Source organism: Cryptotermes secundus, unplaced genomic scaffold, assembly GCF_002891405.2.
Source record: "Cryptotermes secundus unplaced genomic scaffold, Csec_1.0 scaffold598, whole genome shotgun sequence".
NCBI classification, from domain to species: Eukaryota; Metazoa; Arthropoda; class Insecta; order Blattodea; family Kalotermitidae; genus Cryptotermes; species Cryptotermes secundus.
This window is the reverse complement of record NW_019723311.1, coordinates 4717-32652: the sequence shown is the minus strand read 5'-3', so window position 1 is coordinate 32652 and position 27936 is coordinate 4717. Positions and strand designations below refer to the sequence as shown.

The 27936-nt window shown below is 37.3% G+C and overlaps 1 protein-coding gene and 1 long non-coding RNA gene across 3 annotated transcripts; one reads left to right on the top strand and one right to left on the bottom strand.

Moving 5' to 3' along the window:
• Nucleotides 1-1150: 1150 nt before the first annotated feature.
• Nucleotides 1151-18795, bottom strand: LOC111861798 (2-aminoadipate transaminase). 2 transcript variants are annotated; one of them, XM_023846654.2, is made up of 7 exons: nucleotides 18610-18795; nucleotides 12396-12511; nucleotides 10499-10653; nucleotides 9035-9196; nucleotides 6629-6881; nucleotides 3283-3397; nucleotides 1151-1529 (listed from the first exon to the last, which is right to left on the bottom strand). In XM_023846654.2, exons 1-7 carry the CDS (start codon nucleotides 18610-18612, stop codon nucleotides 1224-1226), a joined length of 1110 nt encoding a protein of 369 aa, XP_023702422.1. In that variant the 5' UTR covers nucleotides 18613-18795; the 3' UTR covers nucleotides 1151-1223. The 2 variants fall into 2 exon arrangements, with proteins under 2 accessions (XP_023702422.1, XP_023702420.1); XM_023846652.2 differs by having other exon boundaries at nucleotides 18491-18792.
• A 229-nt stretch (nucleotides 18796-19024) lies between these two features.
• LOC111861797 lies at nucleotides 19025-24620 on the top strand. The gene is made up of 5 exons (XR_002842322.2): nucleotides 19025-19230; nucleotides 19962-20064; nucleotides 22626-22734; nucleotides 23231-23298; nucleotides 24478-24620. It is a non-coding gene; the product is annotated as an uncharacterized LOC111861797 (long non-coding RNA).
• Nucleotides 24621-27936: the final 3316 nt, after the last annotated feature.

The window sequence follows — 27936 nt, the reverse complement described above, 5'->3', positions numbered from 1 at the left end:
AGTCGGAAAGGGGGACTCGTAAGAAACAGACGTAAATTCGGAAACCGGGAGGTGATAGAAACAGATGTAAATTCGGAAACTGGAGTCGTTAGAATTAGCAGCAAAAAGTTATACACCGGGCTCAGAAACAGTTAAACATAAAAGTTACTGACATTGAAACTGTATCAAAAGTGATTAAACAAGTGTTCAATATAATTCGTCCAAAATTGAGATGTGCTTGTGATTAGTGGTGTTAATTTATTCCTTTCGGAGTTGTGGCCCGTTCAAGGCTCTGAGATAAGAGGTACTCAGCTCTACCAAAACAACAAAACCCCCTTCTTTTAAATTAACCCTGAGATATTTAGCAACAAGAAAGAAGAACCTACTAGTGGCAATCCAGCGTGTGAGTGAGAAAGAAGGAAGAAGGTAGCAAGAAGGAGGTGGAGAAAAGGGCGGTAAGAGAGAGGTGGCGCCCAAAGTGTGAGCACCAAGCAAGGAGGAGGAGAAAAGGGCGGTAAGACTTTCATTTGGTTCAAATCCTGTAACCACTGCAATTTAGCTTGCTTCCTTTGATCTAAAATGACTTTTAACATTCTTAAACAAATTATAGTTTATACTACTTTATTTCATAAGCACCTAAATTCTCTTTGGTGAAATTTTTATAGTCTCTCTCTAAGTTTTAATCAGATACTTTTCTTTAACTTTCACATTATTAAGTTTCTTGAGTTTGAATATCACCTTAGAGAGATAGGATGGGGTGGTATGGACTGGATTGATCTAGCTCAGAATAGGGCTCTTGTGAACATAGTAACAAACCTTTTGGTTCCATAAAATTTGGGGAAATTCTTGAGTAGGTGCACAACTGGTAGCTTCTCAAGAAGGGCTCATCCCTGTGGTGTTAGTGACATTGAATATCCACATATTAAACTTCTGTGTTGCTCATTTACTTACTGACAATCTCTCATCTCTTTAGGTTTTGCAACAACTGGAAGATGATGAGTATCAAATTCAGATCTTCTGAAAGACTGGCTATCAAGCATAAATGAGTGCCATCTCCTATCTGTTAAGATGTGATCAATCTGAATGTATGTCTTTCACATCAGAAGAAGTTCAAGTGTGTTTATATATGTTACAATGTGTGAACATTGGACTCTTGACATAATCGTAAATCTTTGGATATGACAAAATTTATTAGACTACATTATCCTTTTCAATTTCATGCAGGAACTAAACATGAAATCGTACTATTCAGCTGCATTCAGAAACTCTACAAGTGCTGCACAAAGCTTCTTGCCAGCTTCTACTAGTGTGTCCTTGCTGTGAAAGGCAATTGCAAGTCTCAGATAGTTTCTGCAGCCTCCAGTCAGAGAGAACTTGCTACCAGGAATTGCTGAGAGTTTGTACTTTTTTTGGCACCATGGAACGAACACATTCATGTCTGCATACTCTGGAAGAGTGATCCACACAAAGTAACCTCCTCCTGGCCTATGGTATGAGCAGCTGGGAGGAAGAAACTTGTCCAGAGTGGCACACAATGCAGCCATCCGTTCCTGAAAAATTGTACCATAGAGACTGAAGATGACAAAAACCGATCGGAGGGGAATGCCCTAAGATCTAAGACTGGAGTTAACAAATAATTTGACATAGAATTAATTATAATTATGTAGGTTATCATGTAGTTTGTAGTACAGAACTAGATGGTAACATAAAATTACAGGTTCCAAAAATATGCAGAACAGTAAGGAACATAACCTGGGAAAGTATGAAGGAAACTGCTTAAATTCTATAGAGTCATTGAAGTACAACGCTAATGTGTTGATCAGAACTCTCTATTTCAAGAAAATACACAAAAATAAAGAGGAAAGAACAGAAGCTGCCAAAATGAATTATCTGAGAACAGTAGCTGGACACTGCTTGATCACAACTGCAGTACAAATACAAGTGTATGAAAGGAACAGAAAGCAATCCCATGCAGAGGAGGGGATCAAATACCTCCACCATAGCCCTGCAAGTTGTAGAAGGTGACGAAAAGGGAACCCAGTGCCTGGGGGATATAAATATCTGAACCTGGCCCACCAGGTTGGGGGAGTTTCGAATCTGAGACAGTAAAATGTGGTCATTGAGTCCTGCATGACTCAGACCTGAGAATGACTGTCCTGGTGAGGGCCAGCAGCAATTGTAAATGACAGATGGACTCATTCTCTCACCAGAGAGGATGTTACATAAGGACTATAACCACAAGTGTTCAGTTGGAGAAAATTACTGGTCGTGGGTCTCAAGGGGCTTGGCACCAAGACGAACTGATTGGCTGTAAACCGCCAGTCATAGAGTAACTCTGACTCTGAACTAAAGCAGCTGACACTAATAAAATAAGAAAAGGATATCAAAATAGCTTTTAAAAATGCAAGGTTACCCCAGCATTGTTAATAACTGCCCATAACAATGACATGCAAGATTTGTTTCAAGCAGTTAGGTCTGTATAACAGCAGAGATTGATGTAGACCATAAAGTGAAGAAAGACAGATCTCATTCTGATATCTCACTTTAAACCCTAAATTAAAAGGGGAAGGAAAATTATATATAGTTACCTTTATCAGAATTATTTCACTGTCATTGTATCAACAAACTATCAATTGCAGTTCAGGTCTCTAATGATAAAATATTTTGTTACAGCCTTTCACCATTCCACTGCTAATGAGAAACCCATGGCACACATGTTTCACACTGTATAAGTATACTGCTGTTAGTGAAAATGGGTAAACTGTTCATTTATTGTGATATTTTATTTAACTCTTTCTAGATACAATGTTAGGTACTTGGTAATTTGAAGTACCTGTTCTAAAGAACAATATAATTTCATCCCCATAATTAGGCAGAAAAATCCTAATACAAGGTATGTGGAATGATAAATTTAAATTAGCACTGTATGAATAAGACCTACTGGACTTGTGTGTAAACCAAGACAGAATTTTATAAAACTAAGAAGACTGATTGATTCTTATGTTATTTAATGAAGTTTTAACTAGAGAGGTTATATTTTGTTAAACAAGATAAGGTGGTGTTCATGAATGGTGAACAGGTAAAGATTTTAAAGGAAACTGCTGTGGCCTCTTTCAATGTGCCTTCCTAGAGTTAGCTTGAAGAAACTGAAAAAAGGAAACATAAAATATCTCAGTCAGGATAGTCTTCAGCCTGGAAGAAAATAATATGAATCTTATAGCAATGTGGGATCTCCAAATTGAGACCAGTCAAGTCATATGATGATGATAGCATCTAATTAACAGCCATGTGAATCAGTATTACCTTAAAAGTCTTTACCAGAATATCCAACAGCCTTTCCTCCAAACCCAATTCAAGCAAGCTGGTTATAAGACCTGCCATGTACTGGTTGACACCTCCACCACTCCTAAGATATCCCCTACAACAAATTTTGAAAATATTATGGATTCCATACCCCAGTAAGTGAGATTTCTTTTCAAATTATTTGCAGATGCATATATCTAGTAACAGTTGATCTACAACACATTACCAAATTCATTATAATTACATCTCCTTCATTTGATTCCAAAATGGTAAGAATCTTATAAGTTTTGTCAAATGTAAAATTCCTGAATTTCTTTCTCAACATCATAGTCAAGCTAGAAGGATGATTTTGAAGACAAATTTACAGCTGATAAAGTAAACCAGGGACAAAGCTGCATCATGTATCTAGATCATCCTAAATACTATGAAACTTCTGGCACTAAATAGTTTCAGTTTTAAATTCTTTCTTTTCTGGTACTTTCAGTTCACTGGGAAATTCCCATATGGAGCTCAAGGCCAACTTCTCATTTCTGTCCGATGAGCTGAGGTCACAAAGTACTTGAACTTTTAACTTCCAAATTCTTCATGGCAAGGTGTTTTTGCAGGTGTTGTAAGATTTATACTTAAAATTAATTTTAAGCCTTTAAGTAAAATTTGCCATTTTTTTTTGGTCTAGAAGTAAACACAGGGAAAACTAAGTATATGTTACTGTCTCATCACCAAAATGCAAGGCAAAATCATGACATAAAGATAGGAAATAGATGTTTTGAAAATGTGGCATAGTTCAGATATTTGGGAACAATGATAACAGATCGAAACCTGATTCAGGAAGAAATTAAGAGGCGATTGAACTCGGGTAATGCTTGCTACCATTCAGTCCAGAACCTTTTGTCTTCTTGTCTGTTGTCCAAAAACATAAACATTAGAATATACAAAACTATAATTTTGCCTCTTCTGCATGGGTGTGGAACTTTGTCTCTGAGATTAAGGGAGGAACATAGACTGAGGGTGTTTGAGAATATGGTGTTCAGGAGAATATATGGACTGAAGAGAGATGAAGTGACAGGAGGTTGGAGAAGACTGCATAATGAGGAGCTTCATAACTTGTACTCTTATCCAAGTATAATTAGAATGATCAAGTCAAGGAGGATGATGTGGGCAGGGCATGTAGCATGAATGGGGGAGACGGTGAATGCGTGTAGGATATTGGTGGGAAAGCCAGAAGGAAAGAGACCACAGAGAAGACCAAGGCATAGTTGGGTGGACAATATTAGAATGGATCTTAGAGAGATAGATGGGATGGTATGGATTGGATGGATCTGGCTCTGGATAGGGACCAGTGGAGGGCTCTTGTGAACACGGTGATGAACCTTTGGGTTCCATAATATGCTGGGAAATTCTTGAGTAGCCGCAGAATTGGCGGCTCCTCCAGAAGGGCTCAGCTCCATGAGTAAGTAAGTAAAATTTGCCAGCAGAGACCAGCACTGTCATTAGAACGGGATTTTCTAAAAGTTTCCACAACCAGTTTCATTAAAATGAATTTACTGTCACCATGTGTCTTTAACTTTGAAGGTCATGGCAAAGTATCAGCTCTTCTATTCTCATTCAAGAATATTGCTGATTACCAGAATTCAGTTCCTCGGCACAATAATTTGGTGAGCATCAAATTCACTTTCATGTTGATTTGACAAAGTGAATTTTTAAACTGCTGAGTTACTTTAGGTATCCAGCTTGTCAGATATTTAGAAAAATCTGTATGAAAATCAATTTTAATGGGTTAAATTTGGATAAATTTCCAGAATTTGGACTATGAAATGCTGGCTAATTCACATGTGCACTATGCACACATTCTCACAGGAATTCAATAATTTTAATTAAGAAGCAGGAGTACTCTCAAATCAACAAGTAAAGCTTTTTGTAATTTTAAGTGAAAATCTAGTCGTTAACCACAAGCAGAATCTCATAATAAATAAAGGCACTTAGGGAACATCCATCACTTTCTTGAGGACATGCTGATCAAAGAGCAGGGCTGTCATATAATTAGAATACCCATGCTTGGGTTACACAGTGAAACTATAGCTCATTTTTAAAGTAACAAACCACTCCCTTTTTGTCCCTCACTTCCATTTCTGCATTTACCGAAACAAATGAATATTGATGGTTATAATTTGGCCAGTACTGATAGTTCAACACTGTCTCTACAGGCAATAACCAAAGTGGTGCCCCACTGTGGTTCATTTATATAATTTGGTTGTATGTGGATCTGCAAATACATAGATGACAATATTAATTGTATGATCTGTTTTACCTATATGAGAAAGTTGAGGGATCTATGAAGGTTGATTTTCTTAATGTTCTGAAACTTTCAATGGACAGTTTTACATACTCTACCTCTATATTACTTGTATATAAACCTAAATGTAAAATAGACCAAGGAAGCTCTGGATGGGCTCGGAGACTTCAAATTAGGAGGACAAATTATTCAAACTGTGAAATATGCAGATGACCTTGTGTTAATGGCTAAGGAAGAAACTGTGCTGCAGGGCATGATTGATAGACTAATTGAAATTGGAAGGTGCTATGGCATGGAAATGAATGTGGAGAAAACAAAAGTAATGAAAATTTCGAGACAACCAACCCCAGTCACAATAAAGATAGACCAAAAACAACTGGAGAATGTGAAATGTTTTAAATATTTTGGTAGCTTGTTAACAGATGATGGAAGGTGTACTTGTGAAATTAAATCCAGGATTGCCATGGCAAAAGCTGCATTTAGCAAGAAGAAGAATCTTTTTACCAGCAAATTGGACTTAAATTTGAGGAAGAAACTAGTGAAATGCTACATTTGGAGCATAGCTCTGTATGGGGCTGAAACATGGACACTTAGGGCAGCAGATCAGAAATATCTGGAAAGTTTTGAAATGTGGTGTTGGAGAAGGATGGAGAAGATCAGTTGGACCGATTATGTGAGAAATGAAGAGGTGTTAATTAGAGTCAGTGAGCAGAGGAATATCCTACATGAAATAAGAAAACAGAAGGCCAATTGGATTGGTCATGTTTTACGCAGAAACTGCCTTCTAAAAGAAGTTATTGAAGGAAAGATAGAGGGGCGGATAGAAGTGATAAGAAGACATAAGAAGATGCTGGATGACCTTGGGGACAGAAGAGGATACTGTCATTTGAAGGAGAAAGCTGTAGATCGCATTAAATGGAGGAATTGTTTTGGAAGAGACTGTGGACCTGTCGTCTGACAGATTACTGATGATGATGATGATGATGATGATGATGATGATGATGTAAAATAGACATTACATAGAACTTCTAAATTTAATACTACACCACTTACGAAGCACGAAAGGTATTTATAAGTCTTGCAGGTGCCTCCAGCCAGCCGACTCTTACACCAGGCGCCATAATTTTGGAGAAGGAACAGTTGGAAATAACATGCCCACCTGCATAGCCCTCTAGAGTTGCATCATAAGCAAAAAGTCTCTTGGGTGGATGCACAGCATTTCCATAGTGCAGAAGAACATACACATCATCGCACACCACAAGAAAATCCAAACTGCGGGCAGCCCTCACCAATGCCTCACAACGTTCTGAAATATTTAAGTACATCTGAGCACAAGAAATTCATAACATTTATTGAAATACATTTTTCTCGTAGGGCTCAGAATTTTGGTTTTCTACAATAAATATGTAACACTGAATATTATATACATATACTTAGAATCATCATATTCTCAAATTCACAGATCAGAGCCATCTGTTGAAATATTCTGGCCTGTCATCTAATAATCTCTTTCAGTGTCATCCTCAATTTCCTGTTATATGAGATATATCGGAAAGTTCCCGGACTAGGTCAAAAAAGAAATGCTGGCTTAACTTACTCAATTTTGGCTCCATCTCCTTCAAAATACACCCCTTGGGAATGTATACAGCAACCCCATCGTTTTTTCCATACATCAAAAGCACTATGGAAGTCATTTTTCTTAATGTTGTTGAGAACCACTTGTGATTCCCTCTGGATGTCAGACACTATTTCAAAACATCATCCCTTCAGTTTCATTTTCAATTTGGGAAACAAAGTGAAATCACAGGGGGCTAAGTCTGGCGAATAGGGAGGATGTGGAATGATAACCATGTTGCCGTTAGCCATAAAATCTGTGGTTTTCAGGGATGTGTGGGCAGGCATATTGTCGTGATGAACGAGCAATGCAGCTCATGTTCACATCTTAATCTGCTGGCAAACTCCATAACTGATCACAACGGTATATGTTTGCTATTGGATTGTTCAGTGATGGTCTTTGTTGATGAGTTCTCAAACTTTCTGATACCACCTCAGAGTTGGTCTTTACATCATCGTTAGTTTTGGACGCCCGTGTCTCTGAATACTGTCAACATTTCTTTCTATGCACAGAACTTTGCAGATTCAATGTGTAGACCATCCAAAATGTCTTGATTTGTTTCATTCTGGTCCGTCACAATAACAATTACAAATCACTCCATCCAATGTGACCTGTAAGTTCTTACTACATAAAAACTTAACACCCTTACATGTTTTGGTCTCTGTGGACCATCTTCAGAGGGCAAACATCACTACTAATAGGAAACCACCATCACATAATTTGTTTACACGTAAAGTACGTACACTTATATGTTACAGTACATAGTACACAGAATAGAACATTTCACAAACACAGCAGTTTCCTGGGAATGTAAGTTTTAAAAAATTGTATAAAATTCCTTGATGCTAATTAAAAGTTTTTTAGATTGTCAATAATTAAAATTCGTAAACCATGCAGGCTCGTGTTCGTCCTCCCATCGTCTCTCTTATATGGGGCAGATATTGTGCCACCTGGCTATCCTGTTGTGGAGGTTCTTTATATCATCCAGGGTTTGCTCGTGGCTGCTGTGCTGTTTTCAGTGAAAACAAACCCTGGACGATATAAAGAACCTCCACATCAGGATAGCCAGGTGGCACAATATCTGCCCCATATAAGAGAGACGATGGGAGGATGAACACGAGCCTGCATGGTTTACGAATTTTAATTACTGACAATCTAAAAAACTTTTAATTAGCATCAAGGAATTTTATACAATTTTTTAAAACTTACATTCCCAGGAAACTGCTGTGTTTGTGAAATGTTCTATTCTGCGTACTGTGTGCTGTAACATATAAGTGTACGTACTTTACGTGTAAACAAATTATGTGATAGTGGTTTCCTATTTGTAGTGATGTTTGCCCTCTGAAGATGGTCCACAGAGACCGAAACATGTAAGGGTGTTAAGTTTTTATGTAGTAAAAAACTTACAGGTCACATTGGACGGAGTGATTTATAATTTGAAAATGTCTTGGTTTCTTTAGTAGTGTTTTCATGTATATTTTATGGTCCATCTCATGAATTTCAACTCAGCAGCCTTGATTCTGAATTGGTCTTCAACTTTTTTTCCCCAGGCATAACAGCCACAGAGGAGAGTTACGAGAGCTAAAATGCTGTAGATTTTGTACCTGCAGATCTCTGAACTTTTCATAGCTTAAATACATTGCTTCCCAGGCCTGTAATTTACATAAATTATAATTTTATTATCTATGTCTGTCTCCTTCAGATAATAAATGAACATAATCGCATGGTAATTCGACATACTCATACTGTGAGTTCATTTCATTGAACTAAAATTAATACTAAAGTGTAAAGACTGAAATTATTATGCCGAACTAGTGTAATGCTCAGTTTTACCTATCACTTACTTTTTGGCAGTGTTATCCCAGTTGGGTTGTGAAATATTGGAATTGTGTAAAACACTGCCCAGAATGGTTTTTCCTCAGTCACATTCCAAGACCCTTTGGATTTCTCTTCCCTTACAATGTTTTCCATAGCTGCTATGTCAACCCCTTCTGAATCTATGGGAACTGAAACATGAATCACATTATCATTTTAGATTAGAAGGAGATTAGAAGGCTGCACACAGACTAGGATATATGTAACTTACCTTGATGTTAGGCTGTGCCATAGCTCAAGCAGTTTGTTGCAGCCCGGGTTCGATCCCAGGTCTGGTCAAGTGGGATTTGTGATGGACAAAGTGGCGCTGGGGCAGGTTTTCTCTGAGTACTTCGGTTTCCCCTGCCAATGTTCATTCCACCAATTACTCCACAATCACCCTCACCTATCATCTGGGGCTGGTACAATAGGCCAGACGTGGCTGCATTACAAGAGATTTAGTCCTACCCCACTAGCGATAAAAAAAGCAGTAATACCTTGATGTTTATAACAACAAAGTCTTTTACATGTGACTTGATGGTTACAATGTTGAGGAATGCTTATGGAAACCATCAACATATTATAAAGCTGGATTAAGTTAGAGATCCACACTGCAGATGGCGCCTTGAAGAAAACTGTTAAATTATATGGCAACAGCCTATATGATGATTCTCTTGATTAAAACTCTCATGTCAGTCTGCCATTTGTCTGATTGTCACTTTCTGTATTCATTTCAAAATCAAAGTTCCTATTCACAGAATTTCGGTAACTTCACAACTTTTCATACAATGCAGAGTAAGATCTTCTGGGCTGTAGCACCATACAGTTCAGATACAGCCCAATGTCTCAGAGGAACATACTGCTTCCATCATCAGGGTCAAAGAGAAAGCCAATCAAGAACATAGAAGCAGGCAGGAGATGTGCCCAGCTTGCTGCCTCCTGCTACTATAAAGTAGATGACGAGATTAATTTGAAAACTTCTGAATGCTGGAGCAGGTTTGTAAACACCAAATTCTTAAGTTAGAATGATAAGGAGGAGGAGCAGAAAAGGAAGAGAGGGGAAGGAAACAGGAGGAGAAGGTAATGGTAATGACCTGTCAAGTACAAAGCATGCAGGCAAAAATGACCTCCCCATTATGTGTTCACTTACCACAACAAATGCAAATTATCGGGAAAAGGTTTGGCCATCATTGCAACAATATTCAATTAAATAAACCAAGGTAACTCTTAACAACTGTTTTTTTTTCAATGGCTACTACATGTTTCAGTCCTCATGGGACCATCATCAGAAATACTGTATGTAATCTGTGTCTGGATAACCGGCAGAAGCAACGGTATTTTCACACCATTTGACTGAAGTGATCAAGACACATACTTGAAGGAAATGCTTCGTGGTAATTTTATTTTCAGATCTTATACCTACAGGGTCTATGAAAAACTGTTCGGAAACTAACCTGTAACCATTTTCATACCACTGAACTGCTTGAGTGCATCCAGGGCAATCATATAACTAGCTTCTTCAACAAAAATAACACCATTTGGTTGAACAATCGTGGTTAAGATCATCTGCAAGCCATGAGTTGCTCCACATGTTAGGATAAGGTTCTGTCTGCAAACAAATGTATACAGAGATTTGCAGATAAAGATCCTTTTCTTTTAACATCTAGTGATCTATTAATATGAAATAACTTTGTCAGTTCCTTTGCATACTCATATTGTAAGCCTTCACTAAAATGTATGTAAAGAACTGAAAGAACCAATTTAATATAGTGTGAACTGTTCCTTAAATATGCAGGCTATTTGGAAAGTAACCTCCGGTGATCTGCTAACGAAACATGAAATTGGGAAGAAAATTATTATATATAAAAGATAAGTATACATACTTAAGCTACTTCTCAAAATAGTCACTGCTGGAATTAAGGCACCTGTTGCATTGAGGAATAAGTTTCTGTATGCCTCTGTCCAAGAAGTCTGCCACCTGTGAGCTGCCACATTTTATACTGCAAGATACTAAAATAACTGCACAGGGCCATTCAGAACAAAGAGCGTGGAATGCTGACATATGGTTTAGTGCTCCTCCATGACAATGCATGCCCACATACACCTGCTTGCGCTCAATCACTGTTGGAGGATTTCAACTGGGAGTTGTTTGACCAACCTCCTTAATGGCTTGATCTCGCTCCAAGCAACTACCACCTGTTTACATACATGAAAAACTGGTTGTGATCATAATGCTTCGACAATAATGAGGAGTTGATGGAAGGTGTCAAAACGTGGCTGAGTTCACAGGTGGCAGACTTTGACACAGGCATACAAAAGCTTACTTCACAATATGACAAGAGCCCCAGTTCCAGCAGTGACTTTGTTGAGAAGTAGCTTAAGTATATATTTTTTGTATAATAATTTTTTCTCACTGCTTGTTTTGTTAACATTTCACTGAAGGTCACTTTCCAAATAGCCCTCATACGTGCAAGAAAATAACTAAACAAGTTTTGTAAAACACGAGCCATTCTTTATATAAATGCAATAAACTGAATGAACCCAAAATAGTGAATTGACCTGTATGAGATATCTGTCTGTCATTAATAAGAATTCATATGGGTGACATATATGTAACCCATAAGCACCTCAATGCTGATAATTTTCTATAGATATAGCAAGGAACATTCATGTGCCACACTGGAATATAAATAAAAACAGAATGCTCGCTAGACCAAGGTCAAGTAACATAGGCATCATGTCATAGTCTAATAGAAGTTCAATAACCAAGATTCATAACCCATGTATGAAACTACAAGAAATAGCCCCCTTATGACTGACTATAGGCAGGCATGAGCCAACTTTGCTTACCTGTTTTTGGGAACATAAAGGTGAACTTAATTAATAAGAACACAAGAAATGCGTCTATTTATGACATTCTGTGCACATAATACTTCTTTAACAATGGCTTTTTCTCCGACAGCACATTGTACTGACACATTTCTTTCACAAACCATGAAAAATAGAAGTTTGTTATGAAAACTTTCCCATAGTACATTAACCTTTTATTATATCAGTTTTCAGTGTTCATTTTTATGAAAAGAATATTTCATTTTTGGTAATTCAAAGTTATATTATTTTTGTTGAAAATACTGAAAAGAATCACATCCCAGCTTCCTCACATATGAGTACCAGCACCTCTCTTTTCTTGGTGTTTATAGCACATGCAGTTTGGAATCATAAGTATTTTAAATGTCCTAAAATAATTTTTGTTCTCAAACTGCTGCTATAATAGCAGCTACATGAAATGAAGCTGATTTATGCCTTACACAAACTTGTTTAGAATATTTGTGGCAATATATTTTTATATACCTGTGTACTTTGTCACCATACTTTGCACTAAGGAACTTGGCCAGCTCCTCCCTGAACTCCCAGAGACCTGATGTTATGCCATACTGGAACAAGTATGCATGTTCTTCTTCCTTCTTCTGTAACAAAAGTTAATCATCTGTTGTAGGTCACTGGAAGATTGTTGGATGTGGTACATACTGAAGATGAAGGACAATGTGCATATATAATTTGAAAGGAAAATACAATAAATATGTAATTATTATGGAGAGAAGCATCTAAGAATGAAAAATGAACTGTGACGGCTAAGTCACAAACGCGACTGTCTACCCTCTGGATGGCATTTGTCCAAATCTCAGTATACTCATTATTACATCCATACATGTAGCCTTACCTTCATATATATTTAAAATTAAAGATGTAAAGCATAATGAGATCTGTATTTTAGTTACGTGCCAAATTTCTTATGTCGTGAGCTTCATTAAAGCAGAGGTTACATTCAATCAATGTGCATCAACCTGAAATTCTTCTGACAATAATTAGTGTAGATCTGCAGTTCCAAATTTAGTTGAAATTGACTGAGTGATTTCAGAAATGAAACATGTAGATTGACACATGTACGGACATAATGACCTTCTCGTTTTTCTTTCATTTCATGCACTTAATGCAAAGAAAATGAAAAGGGAGGGTCACAAACATTTTTTCAATCCAAAACTGCTGCATAAAATTCATGTAACGTTTGAAGTAACTTTAAAAATGTTACGTTACATCATTCTGGAATACCTTTTAAGCAGATTGACATATTCTATGATGTAATGAGAATTTGAAGCAAGTAAATTCATATAGGAAAGACACATTTAAGCAGTCGAGTTTTCACTTACATAAAATTATGATATAGTTCTCATAAACAGTTCATCATATGGACAGCAGTTACCTTTATGTTATTAGAAACAATTCCTTATTTTTTGTATATTTAATGAGATACGGCAGTTTATTTGGTCTTTCAGTTTCTGCTTTCAATTGAATCTGACAAATTTTAAAACCAAATAGAATAGATCTGACCTAGCAAAGTGTCATTTATCAAAATATTTCGACCCCGCAGAACTATGTCGCCAGCAAATTATACAGACCTATATCCATATTGACATATATTAGTAAGATTTTTGAAAAGGTAATGCATAGTAGTTTGTTAAAACATTTGAATGATAATAGTATATTAAATAAATACCAATTTGGATTTAGAGAAAAGCAAGGGACTGAAAATGCAATTTATAGACTTATCTCCGGAATACTAGACTCTTTAAATAAAAAAAGGCAAGTCTCTGGGATCTTCTGTGACCTAGAAAAGGCTTTCGATTGTGTTAGCCATGATATATTGTTGGATAAATTGAGGTATTGTGGAATAAAAGACAAATAATACGACCTATATACGTCATATCTTTTGGATATAAAACAGAGAACTGCTATTTCCAATGGGACAAGCAGTAATAAAGTATACTCACAATGGGTTAAAGTAACTAATGGTGTCCCGCAAGGGTCGATACTAGGACCACTGTTGTTTATAATATATATATAAATGACTTGCGCAAGATTCTAGAAACTAAGAGTATTCCAATTCTATTTGCTGATGATGCCAGTTTCTTCTCTCTCAAGACAATCCAATAAAACTTAAAAATACAATAAATGAAGTATATAGAATAACGGAGGACTGGTTTAAACAAAATTTAATGTCATTGAACTTATTGAAAACATATTATATAAACTTCACTGTAAAACATAATTTAGATAGAGAAATGGGAGGCACAGGAACGATTTTATTAAACACAAATTACATTAAATTTCTTGGCCTGACTATCCAAAATAATATAACTTGGGATAGACATATAGATGAGATAATAAAGAAATTAAACACAGCTTGTTATATGATAAGAAATGTAAAACCAGTGGTGTCTGTAAAAACATTAAAAAGTATTTATTATGCATACTTCCATTCTATTATGACATATGGAGTAATGTTTTGGGGTAACTCAACACAAGCTGAAAGAGTTTTTAAGATACAAAAGAGTATATATGAGACAAACTCCGTCTTAAGTGCAACAATTTAATTGTAGTTCTTTCTTCTTCCCTTCTTCCACACTACATGTTTTGGCCCTATATGGCCATCATCAGGTGTGTATTCTTACGTAGCTGCTACACTGCCCGTTGTTTAAAATTTAAAATCACCAGTCTTTCCAATTGTATGTATGTATAAAATCTTTGTTAACCTACAAGCGTGAATTTGATTTCTAAAATTGGCACCTTTTTAAAACTTCAATTCAAATTAAAATGTCTACAAATTTTCTGTATAACAGAAACATAACATAACATAAGATAGTAATACGAATATTTGTATATTACAGACAATACCTGAACAGCGATAAAACAAGAAGTGGCCGCTGCAGCACCATAGACATAGGGCATGTACCCCGAGAAAATTTTAATTTTTAAAAATTTGGAAAAAGAAAAAGAACAGAAAATTTGTAGACATTTTAATTTGAATTGAAGTTTTAAAAAAGTGCCAATTTTAGAAATCAAATTCACGCGTGTAGGTTAACAAAGATTTTATACATACATACAATTGGAAAGACTGGTGATTTTAAATTTTAAACTATGGGCAGTGTAGCAGCTACGTAAAAATACACACCTGATGATGGCCATATAGGGCCGAAACATGTAGTGTGGAGGAAGGGAAGAAGAAAGAACTACAATTAAATTGTTGCACTTAAGACAGAGTTTGTCTCATATATATTGTGTGAGTGTAACAGGATGCTTAAGTATAATATTGTAATACAAAAGAGAGTTATAAGAATAATAAATGGATGTGGTTTCAGAGAGTCATGCAGAGAACTGTTTAAGAATATGAATATAATCCCCTTAAGAACACAGTATATATACTCTCTTCTGATGTTTGTAGTAAAAAACGAAAAAAATATTTGATACAAATAGGGATTGCTATGATATAAACACTAGACATAATATGGACATACATATGAGCCAGGTAAATTTGGCGAAATATGGTAATGGGGTAACTCACATGGCCGTAAGGATTTACAATGCACTACCTAATAAAATTAAAGTAACTTCTAATGATATAAATAAGTTCAAAAACAATTTAAAGGAATTTCTTTATTTAAATTCTTTTTATACACTTGAAGAATATTTTAAGAGGTAATGATTTTTACAACTATATAAGTGTATAAGATGTTGAGTAATACAATAAATTAATAATCATCATGAATATGAGATAATCATACTTATAATTGAATGTTTTATACGTTGGATTTGTTGTATATGTTAAACCTATATGACTAAAATATTCTGTTACTTTGACAGAAGCTTTGATCTTAAAATTTTATTTTAAATGGCAATTTTAGTGTATTGTACTAGAAAGGAGTTGTATGTGATGTGACAAACTTGTCATATACAATAGGTCTTTTTAACAATTGCTTGATAGCATTGACAAGATAAAATAAACTGTTTGGATGATATGGCTTGCCAATATGTGTGGAGTGGCAGGTTGTGGGTTTGACAGTGGTTTTCCCGCCACCCGTGTGTGTTGTCCTGACAGCTTCAGCTGTCTGTGTGAGACCTGATTATATGTTTTATTGGGCTGGGGACGAGTGATGTGTGGTCATCATGAAATTGTAATTTTGTATTTTTATAAATGTAATGTTTTTATATCTTTGATTTGTTATATATGTTTAAGCTATATGACCAAAATATTCTGTTACCTTTGATGGAAACTTTTATCTTAAATTTTAATATATGATGCTAGAGAGAAATTGTATTATGACGTAAACATACATTGTCTTATTTTATAAGTCTTCTTGACAATTACTTAAGAGTATTTGCAAGATAAATTGACACAATTCTGTATCTAAGGCTTTTGCCTACTATAGATGTAATGGAATAAGGAAGAAATAATAATAATAATAATATTCTGAAATAAATTTTAAAATCATGTATTAGTTCTATCATGTCCTTCTATCTGTCCACAAGCACCAGTGCCCAGACTAGCCAATGCATTTGGTTCACAGTAAGGTAAAAGTAAAGGTAAAGTTGTCCCTGTGCTTAACTACTTAAGCCTATGCCATGAAAGCATATGGGAGAGTAGATGTATAGATCCACATTTTCTTGACCTTGGCACTAGCTAGTGGTGAGTGGTCGGCTTCACGCTCCGGTTGGTTTACCCCAGAGAAAGAACCCCCAGTACCCATTGGATAGGAGGTTGGGTGGAACCCAGAGCTGGTCTGGAAAACTTGGAGAACAGAAAACTCTTGATCCTACCAGGACTTAAACTGCGACCTCTTGGTTGTCCAGCCTGTAGCCAGTTGCTATACCGACTGCACTATCCAGGCTCCTTTTTGGATCACATTAGAGGGAAAAAAGAGGTAAAGTTGTCCCTGTGCTTAACTAATTAAGCATTATGTCATGAAGGTGTATGGGGGAGTGGTTGTATAGATCCTTATTTTCTTGATCTCAGCACTACCTGGAGGTATGGTCAGCTTCATGCTCTGACCGCTTTATCCCCGGGAAAGAGCCCCCGGTACCCACTGGATAGGAAACTGGGTGGACCCAAGAGACGGTCTGGATGAAGTGGAAAACAGAAAATTCTTCACTCTACTAGAACTTGAAATTTGACCCGTCAGTTGTCCAGCCCATAGCCAGTCACTATACTGACTACACTATCCCAGCTCCTGGATCATAGTAGAGTTTCACTAAAGTTTCTCAGTTGATCTTGATTTTAATTTAGTTTGGTTCATTTAAAGGTCACCTTAATTAAGGGCATAATTTAACTTTTATATTGTGTTTCGAATCTTTTGGCAGACAGGGCTGCTCATGCAACTAATGTACACATGTCTGTGAGTTTCATCCACTTGAATCTGTTTTAAGGTTCAAGATACTTATGGCATAATTACATTTTGGGCCTGTCTTGCCAAGTATTAACACTACATAAACTATAGCATTTGCATAAGTCTCACTGATACCCAGGAACTCACTAATACCACATCACCAAATTAAGTATAGGAGACATCAAAAATGGTGTCCATTCTCTGGATTTTTTCCTATAATATAAGATTTCCACTTCATTTGAAATGCATTGCATATATCTAGCCAGTAAGTGAAATTTACCCATACTACATTCAATGTGCATTTTCAGATTTAAATTATTATAAATTTATAGGTCCAGAATTGACTACAGGTTTGTTCAGCATTTTTTCAAGCCAAAAAAATATAATTCTTGTAAATGTAACCATAAAAGCAGTCAGTTTCTTAGTCTTAAATAATAATACTAGAGTCATCAGCTAGTGCAAGTTTGGATTGAGAGTTTATTGTTGGGGCAAAGCACTGATGTATATGAGAGAAACTAGGACACCATGTATTAAACCTTGAAGGATCCATATAATATCACAGTCTCATTGTTATTCAATTCAATTTATTTCAAATTCAAAAATAGAATAGAATAGAATTTGAATCTAGAGATTTCATTCCTACTTATTTTTCTTTTATTGTGATATGATTTAAATCGCCTAGCCATACTTTAAATTCCATAAATTTTCGCTTTCCTTTATAATGACTCACGGTTTGCACAAGCAAATGCTTTAGCAAGAGTAAAAGCTATACCATCAACATATTTTTTTATTGCAGGCTTGTAGGATTTTATCTATTAATTTGTATAAGGAATTCGTGGACTTCAGATTAAATAAGTCGTTCTTCTAAACCAACATAATAAAGCAGTTCATAATAAAAATGATAAACCAGTACCTTTCATATAAATATAACATTCAACGAGCACCTTACGTGTTTGAATTTCCCACTGGCGTATGAATACGGGACAGTACCGAAGTTTTGAGAACATAATCTAGTATATTGATGACGTAATGATATACGTATCTGAACATTTGACCAGTGTTAGCGTGCTTATGTTTATAAAGATGCGAACAACTTAAGCACCGATGTGTGTGAACAGCGGTCAAACTTCTCAAACCGCCAGCTTTCCTATACAGCCTTGATCTTGTAAACTGTAGGATTTTACACGACCATAACCCTCGAGGATTGCAATGGAATTCCTTATTTACCATTCTGTGTTCCGTCGCATGTTTGAACATTTCAATACACTGTTTCAGAAGGTCAGGACCCGGTGTTCCTGCAGAAAGGTTTGTAACATCTGACTTGTATACATTGAGCACTGGCTCACCATCAAACAGGTGGTACAGATGTGGATCTTCTATCCTGTGTGCGTCTGCCATTATTCTTTGGATTGTTAGCGGGGCTATCCAAGGAACGAAATAGTCCGACTCGAACAATTATTATACTGGCCCTATTGTCATCTCTCACACTACTCTCAAATAAGACTGCTAGAACACATAGAACTAGCCTTTTCTAAACCCTGCGTGGTATGATAAGTTCATTAGGGATAAATGCATTTGCTGTAGTACCTGTAAACCGAAGAAGAAGAACGGGTACTTATAGTAAGCTACCGAAGCCGGAATTGGAACCTGGAAAAACTTCGCTCGTCATATAGATGGCAATCAAACCAACATTCCACAACCGCTAGAGACCACTGTGCCTACCACTGTGGAGACGGTGGAGAGCGTGGAGAGCAACTTGTGACCCTTGTGACGGCTTGTGACCGCTTGTGACTGGGCAAAACAGTAATCGCTGCAAACAACGAACTCAGCAGCTCAGCAGGCCAGGCCAATAAGATACCGTGGTATCGGTGGATACATAGTAATATACAAGAAATAGGAATAATTAAGATCTCTGCTGTTAATAATAAAAAGAATAAGATCAGGGAGCATAAAATAATAGTTTGAAGGTAAGTAACCGTTGTTACTTGCACGAGAAATTATTTAAACTTCAATAGTCTTCCAGATAATGGCGTGTCCACCCACACCATCCAAAATGATCCAAAGTTACAGGTCAGTTTTAGAGGCCTCCGTAGTCTAGAGGTAACGTTCCCGGAGGTCGTCGAATTTTAAAGGGCGGAAAAATTCAGGGAACAAGTCCTCCGGGAGGGACTTTAAGCCGTGGGTCCTGTGTCGTAGCTTTACGGCACGTAAAAGAACATCATATCTCCAAAGGAGGTCACTGAGCCAAATTACGGACGTTTTCCGCCCAATAGCAGTCTCTGATACCTCTGGTAGATGGGGGATGCATTATAGATACCTCTCAGCTAGTAGAGCCGGTCTCGCTGGCTGGGCGGGACTGATGGTAAGCACCAGTACAGGTAGGATATAGAGACTGGTAGAAATCATAGAGGGAAGCACAATGGACCAATACAGGTCTAAGTGCATGGGGAAACCCACCCTCGCCAATAACTAACTAACTAACCACAGGTCAGTTTTGCTACAGCAGAGATGAATGTTATGCCGTTTCGTAGTGATCGCGTTATATTAGTGTGTAGAATGAGGACCAATGGGAAACTCTAACCCAAGACAAATTTTAACAGCTTGCTTTGCACTTTAATGTGGTTAGAGTAGTTCCGTGTAAGGGAGGTGGTCGAGGGCGTTGAGAGTCCGCTTAGAGATTTATACTCAATGTTGACAGGAGTTTGATGGCATCGCAGTGGAGCATTGCAGTTCATGATGATGATGATGATGATGAATTTAGCCAGCTGGAACAAGGAGGTCCTGTCTGGACACAGTTTTGGGTGAGTATTTTTTCAAATTGAAAATCTTGAATTGGTGTTTCGGTTGGGTAATGCACTCGCATGAAGTGGATTAAATTGATGAGATGTGCAGTGTATAGTAAGGAATGCTGCCGATGCTGGCAAATGTATTGTGCTTGAGAACTGAGTATTTTTTACATATTTTTTATTCTTTTCTGAAAAAAAAATTATCCATGGCAAAGGGCGCTGTTTGGCGTGAAGTGAGCAAGGAGCATACAGGAATTTCTCACATACCCCTTGCATGTCACCTGTGAGAAGTTCAACTTCTTATCAAGGAAGGAGCACCTGAGATCCCTTCCCCTTACATGGCCAGTCTGCACCAACCAGGATGTGGCCATGTGGCGAAGGTGAGTCGCATGTGAAGGAACATTATCAAGTCGGAGTTTGGAAACCGACAGTGAGAGGAACGTCAACATGATGCATATTGTAGGAGAACTGTGATTATTGGCAGCCCTGGAGGTGCATCAATGGAGGAACTGCTATCTCAGCTGGCGGAGGATGTGATTGGGTCTGTACTTAACAAGTAGGTTCCAGGAAGGGCCCCCCACCCTTCTGCATTCTATCTACTGGGGTGACTTGTCACCAGGTGCTAGGGGTGAGGAGTTCATGAAGCAAAGGTGTGCGTCATCTCTGAAGTATTGAAGATTTATATTGTGATCTTCTGGGTCAGTGACACTGTAACTTGATGGGTGTGTGTCAGCCTGGAAGCTGAAGGCAGTTACATTACTCTGAAATGCTTGGTATTCTCCTGTAGGACTACATAGTACCCCAACTCACAAGATCACAATATGGTGTTTGTAAGGCCGCGCCATAGCTCAAGCGGTTAGTCCCTGACTTCCCACTGTGGCAGCCTGGGTTCAAACCCGGATCTGGTCAAGTTGGATTTGTGGTGGACAAAGTGGCATTGGGGTAGGTTTTCTCCAAGTACTGCAGTTTCCCCTGCCAGTCTTCATTCCACCAATTTCTCCATCATCATCATCATCATCATCATCATCATCATCATCATCATTGTGTTTCTGAGTATAATATGTTCATGAAGGGAGTTGATAGAGCCGATCAGTACTTGGCATATTATTCTCTTCCTAGGAAAATAGTAAAGTGGACAAAGAAAGTTGCCTCATGGCTTATAAAGTGTGCCATTTTCAATTCATTTTTGGTTTACAAAAATCTAAACCCTGATTCAAAATTGAAATACAAAGCAATTCTGATGAATGTGGCAAAGGCCTGGGCTACAGACCAGATGGTGGCGGCAGAACCAGAGTCAGACATACACTTAGTGCAGCCGGGCCCATAACACCCACCCCACGCAGGCCTCATGTGGACACCCCTGAGCGACTCTCGGGTGATATGCGGAAACATACCCTCATGAAAATTGTGAAGAGTGAACATTTCAAGGGGAAGCAGCCTTCTAGGCAATGCCATGTTTGCGCAATTCACAAGAAAAGGAGTAGGACTGCCTACATTTGCAAGTTTTGTATAATGCCACTTTACAGAGGGGAATGTTTCAAGAAATATCACACCCTCAAGCACTTCTAGAAGCATTGGTAAGTGTTCTCAAAAAATTTTAGTTCATAAAATTAATTAGGAGATTTTATATTAATTTTTAAAGTGAACAGTGCACAAGTTAGGGTAGTAGGTTTAAAATGCCGGTCCCCAGGGTCTGCAAAGTGTTAAAGGCAGTATATTTATTTCCTTGAAGAGATCTCTACATGATTCCCTGTAACCATTTTGGCTGCTATATATTGTGACATTGGCAAGAAAAGTTACCATGTCCTGGACCATGAATGGGTACTTTTCTTTGTATGAACTAAACAGTTCAAATGAAAAACAAAGCCTCCCTTAATAGTTAAAAAAACAGGGCATTTATTGAAAAAATATTCTGAGCTAGAAACCCAAGGGTTTCATAATGAAATGCATGAGTGTCATACATATGTATGTATCTACAGTAATTAACCTATTAATGATGTTCTGTCAAGTTCGGTACAGTCACATAATCCAAACGTTCCTTGAAATGCAGTTGAAAGTACCTCCTCGGCCAGAACATAAATGTATATCTCTAGTTGCATAAATAAATACATGTAACAGGGATATTTTAAATGTAATTATCACATAGGAGAATATGACTTCAAGTTTGAAATGTATTGGTATGATATCATTATAACATTGTTGGTTATTCTTTGTACCAGTCTTTAGTTTCACCTTTTATAGTACTAGATTCCCAGTAAAATATCTTTATGGGGTGCAGAAAACATAAGCTTACAGAAGAAATGGCCTGTGCAGACAGTAAGGTCATCAGTATAGTGTTCCTGTTGATAATTCTACATAGGTTACACAATTTAATACCAAATTTCAAAAAAGCAAAATTGTATTAGTGTCTATAAATCATGGCGAGCATGGTAGTGATGCACAGTCAAAGATATTGTACTTTAGAGAAGTTATATCAGTTCACTGTAGAATTAAAATTCTAGTGAGAAAGTTAGGTAATGAATTTTCTTTAGATTTTTGTATGATAAATATTTAATATTTATTTAATGTATTTACAGCATAAACAAGAACAGTTATGAAGAGTTAATTGTGGACATGATCAAGAGAGGTCTTGTTTTGAATCACAGCAAATCACCATGTGAGGAGAACTTCATATCAGATAGAAAGGTGAATATACTTACTGCAATATTTACAACAATATTTACTGAATCAGTTTTGTATTTTTTACCTAATATATTTACTCATTATTGTGTTTTATTTATTTTAAAAATCGTTAAACTACAATGGCCCATACTCTCTGATATTTTCACCAGTTACGAAATACATTTGCTCACATGGTGATGTCTGTGTTATGACACTGTGTTTTCTTGTAATGTTGGTGGTTACCAATGATTTGGAGGAAGAGGGTTCATCTTGAATATTCAACCCTGAGGATGGAAGGATCATGTTTCGCCGAAACACTGGGACCATCCTTACAGATTACACTGTGGTGTAACACAGATATCACAAAATGAATCTCCATTGCTGTGAAAACCTCAAACTGTACAAATACATATGTCTGTTTCTCATTACGACGTGTTCATTATTTTAAGGCCAATTGAATATTTAATAAGATGTAAGTTATATACCTGTATGTGTCTGTATGTTATCTTCTTTGTTTCAGGGTGAAATCATAATGTTCATAAAAATGGAAGGACCAAAAACTTTGTAACGTGGCTGCAAGTAGCCAAGGTAATGGTTCAGACATGCTGTGCTGTTGGTAGAGACAGCTAACCCTCCTCTCTCTCCCTTCTGCTGCCAAACACGTCCTCCTCTTCCTCCTTCCTTGTCACCCTACCTCCTCCACCCCATATTTCCTCCTCATTCACTTCCGACAGCTTCGCAACTTTCTTTGCAAATAATTTTGCAGTATGAAAGTCTGTGTTGACCCCCATCAATTCTCCATGCCTTGCATAGTCTTTTGAGTGGATTGTAGCCATATTTTATTAATTGATGAGCAGAATGTTAACACTGTTTTTGTAATGATGGAACTGATACATAACTCAAGTTCTGGGGAAGATCAGCATTTTCATTTTATGAGCTGATTGTCCTTGACATTTGTTATTGTGCTTGAATAGTCTTCTTCCATTTTGTTTCCGGTTCTTACTAGAACCAATATTTGGTCCCCGCTAATAATTTAATCTAGATAATTGCATTTTATAAAAGCTGTACTGACATCAGAGTTTGTGAAACTGAAAATTACAAATTTGGCTATGGATGTCGTGGTGTTTTGCCTGTAGTAGCTGAAATGTAGAGGACAGAATTATATAATAATTGACTGGGAATTTTGGTTGAACAGGAGTTTGGAAATGGAAAATAAGCATAAGTTCTTTCATGAAGTTTTTGATATATAAGTAGTGCAGTATTGCATGGCTTGTATTTGTAAGGGAATGAAAATTAATTTCCCATTTTTAAGGAGCTGAAGTCTTTACTTTTATGTATTTTTACAGTGTTCTAATATGGAGATATCTTTGAGCAAAATTTACTTAGTGTATGGGTATTATTAGTACCTTTTCTTTAGGCCAGTATGTATACCAGCAAATACTTGATCTGTATTGACAAGCTTGTCAAAAGTCTCACACATTTATCATTGCACTGTATTTTTCAGTCTTGAGGCAAACACCGAACTTGAGAGTACCAGCAAACATGTTTGTTTGTTTGTGTGTGTGTGTGTGTGTGTGTGTGGGGGGGGGNTGCTAAGTATTATCATGCAGGAATGTTGTGTAACCATAAATTTTTTGTGTCATTGCGAGCCACATAGAAGTTTTACATTTTGTTGAAATTAAAAGTGGTTCAAGTTTGAAACCATACATACAGATTCGCATGCAAATCAGAATCTGTTTTTTAATGCTATTCATGTAATTGTTTCAGGCCTGCGACTCACCAGCACAAGACTTCAAGTGACTCGTCTGCCCTAAGAGGAAGGAGTTGTTGCTGTCCTATCATCCATGCATGGCTCTTTCAGATAGCCTTTTCTCTTGTGGCTATGCCACCAGAATCTCAGCATGTTAAGACTGAAGTGAAAATCTGTGCATGTCAAAAATTAAATGAAAATCTGGGCATGTCAGGACTGAAGTGAAAATCTGGACATGTCAGGACTGAAGTGAAAATCTGTGCATGTCAAGACTGAAGTGAAATTCTATGCATGTCAAGACAAGTGAAAATCTGGGCATGTCAGGACTGAAGTGAAATTCTGTGCATGTCAGGACTGAAGTGAAAATTTGGGCATGTCAAGACTGAAGTGAAAATCTGTGCATGTTAAGACTGAAGTGAAAATATGTGCATGTCAAGACTGAAGTGAAAATCTATGCATGTCAAGACTGAAGTGAAAATCTATGCATGTCAAGACTGAAGTGAAAATCTATGCATATCAAGACCGAAGCATGACAGGAAGATACTATTACAGTATTACAGGAAGAAACGTCAGTTTGATGTGTGTGACCATGTCAGTCTGATATTTATTTGTCCAGCAGACTTCCTCTCTTGCTTTACTATGCTTGCATGCAGGAGGGTAACACATATGCGTGATATCATCTGACTTTGTGTCTTGCTTTGATGCCGTCAGTGTTCAACATTGGTTACTATTCACTTGCTTTTCTTTATTGACACTACATATTTCGGCCCAACCAGCCATCTTCAGGTGTACAGGTTAGATTGCAAAATCTGCTGCTCACTGTAATGCTGTTTTGTTTCTGTTATGTAGAGGACTCAGATTGCAACTGGTTATGTGGGTTAGTCATCTGTTTTTTTATTTAGGTGTCCTTGAGTTGCTGGTGTTTGCTTCATGGTTTTGTTTGACTGTGGCTGTCTTGAATGTTCTTGCTGGGGTGGGAATTTGTTGTGTTGATGGCCAACCACAGCACAACAAATATGCTCAGCTCAAGGACACCTAAACAAAAAACAGATGGTTAACCCACATAACCAGATGCAATCCGAGGCCTCTGCATAACAGAAACAGAACAGCATTACAGTGAGTAGCAGCTTCCTTGATCACAACAACCTGTACACCTTAAGATGGTCGGTTAGGCCGAAACATGTAGTGACGACAAACTGTGAGAGAATGTTAACCGACATTGCACACAGATGGCATCAAAGCAAAATGCAATGTCAGATCTAAGCAGTGCAACAGGATGCTGCAAAGTAATATTATGCCTGGTATCAGTTTCTATGTAAAATTTATTCATGGTCTTCTGGCTTATGACATGGTTACCAAAGTTTTCTGCTGGTCTGTTGAAGCCAGGGGCAGTATGTCCTCTGGTAACCATCTTCCAGGCAACACAGTGTCATAACTTAGGAGACCAGAATAAGATTTTTCACCATTGTGAAAGATTAAAATCTGATACTGTGTGAAATTGTTTGTATATTCAAATCTGGTGGATACTGTAAGGAAGTAATCACTAAACCATAGTAGTTCTGTTTTTCCTTATATAGGAAAGAACTTGGGAGGTAAAGCTATCCCTATACCAGGCCATGGAGGCCCCTAGTGTTGTGAGACGTCAAGGCTCCCACATAGGCAATCAGCTCAAATGTCGGGAAGGATTTAAGACGAAAGACCTGAACAAAAATGTTAATCGAGGTGATGTCTCCATTTATGTAAAAAATGTAGGCTTAATTTCTCTAAAGCATCAGTATAAGTATATGGAATATGAGGGAAAGAACGATAAAAACAGACGGATGCAAACTTCTGCTGGATGTGCTCAAGCTTATTGGCATCAGTCGAGGTGATGGAGTTCCAAACTACCAAGGCATATTCCAACTTGGACCTGACTAAAGTAAAGTATAGTACATACAGACACTCCAGGGCAGAGATTCTATAGGTAATGGAGCGAATAAGGCCTAAAAGCTTTATGCATTCAGAAAATATGTAATTAATATGTGTGTGAAAATGTAGCTTTGAATCAAAGGAAGCACCCAGGTCATTAATACTAGCATGACCAAGCTGATATTCGTAGCTCAGAAAATTTAGCATTTTCTGTGACAGAGCTGTGTCTGTATTCCCATTGTATGTTGCAGTTCTTGCAGGCAACACACATATTGATGGAGTGTGATGTGGGAGTTCCATAATGAAACCTGTCTAAAGTATTATATCAGTTTCTGCTTTCGTTGGTCTAGATCACTTTCACGTATGTCTTACAGAAGTGTTAGAAGTTACAAACGTTCGGTAAAGTTTTTGTGTATATGTAAAATGGACTCTGTATGCTTGCACCTTACCTCTCTTTTGCTAGTTTTTATCGAATGAAGTACAGCCAATGATATCTCTTTCTAAAAACTCATCCTGTAAACTGCGGCTCTCATATCTGCATACAGTATCAGCATGTGACAGTTTGGATTAATCAACAGTGGGCTTTCCTAAACTTGGAAAACTGTTGTTGTTTTAGATGTGAGGCCATGTAGACCGGTAGAATGTTACCGCCATTTTGGAGGAACATGTAAAGTGATAAGACCTTGAAGATGGAGCTTCACATTCCTCAGAGATGTTGGTAAAATTCTACCAGACTACATGGTGTCACATCCCTGAAGACTTTTTCACTTAGAGAGTGTACGTTGTAATTGCACATACAGGGAATACACAGTCATGAGTAGATAGCAGTTGGTTTTGATTTGACATGGGAGTTAGGTGTAGGAATTGAGAACTGAGAGTTGCATGTTCTGCGTTTGTCGTACTTCTGAATTGCATGGCGACAGTGAGGAGGCTATGGCTGGTACTTGGAATGAAGAGTACAGCATTCTGAGTTGTAGCAGCGTGTAGTTCGGAGAGAGCCCCGCGTTTTGGAGGTGACATGTTTCCTAAACATTGGGCCATCTCCAAACTACACATTGCCACAATGCAGGACCCTAAACTCCTTATAGACATTGCCATGAAAACATCAAATCAAACATGGTACTCAGAATGTCTGTGTAAGATAAGTAAGTTGCTGTCTGATTGCAGAGGTAATTGTAAATATAAATTGGATAGGAACTGCTGCAACTTTGGGGGTTGGTGGGGAGATGTTAAGGCATTTGTCTGATTGGTACAGTTAGAAGTTTCTTGGCAGCTAATTCCTCAATAATCTGACAAGCCATAGTGGACAGTTTAGGCATCGTATTGATGTAGAATTCTGTAATACAAGTGTATGAAAGTATGACTGCCATAACTTGCCTGAAGTAAAGGCAGATGGGTTGCAGCATAGTGAAAGCAATATGAATCCCTTCATCCTTCAATCCATAGAATGTTTGACAGTTTAGGACTTTTGCAAGGTATTTTACATTCATTGTATCCAAAAATTATATACACTGAAGCAAATATAAACATTCTCATGTATGTGAGGCTATTTGCATCCTTCTGGATGG

Coding starts and splice junctions, on each gene's coding strand:
- LOC111861798 (XM_023846652.2), bottom strand. CDS start 18,661: ATGGCAGACGCACACAGGATAGAAGATCCACATCTGTACCACCTGTTT. Junction 10,654..12,395: donor TATGGTGACAAAGTACACAG/GTATATAAAAAT, acceptor ATTTGTTTGCAG/ACAGAACCTTATCCTAACAT. Junction 6,882..9,034: donor TGGGATAACACTGCCAAAAA/GTAAGTGATAGG, acceptor TAAATATTTCAG/AACGTTGTGAGGCATTGGTG.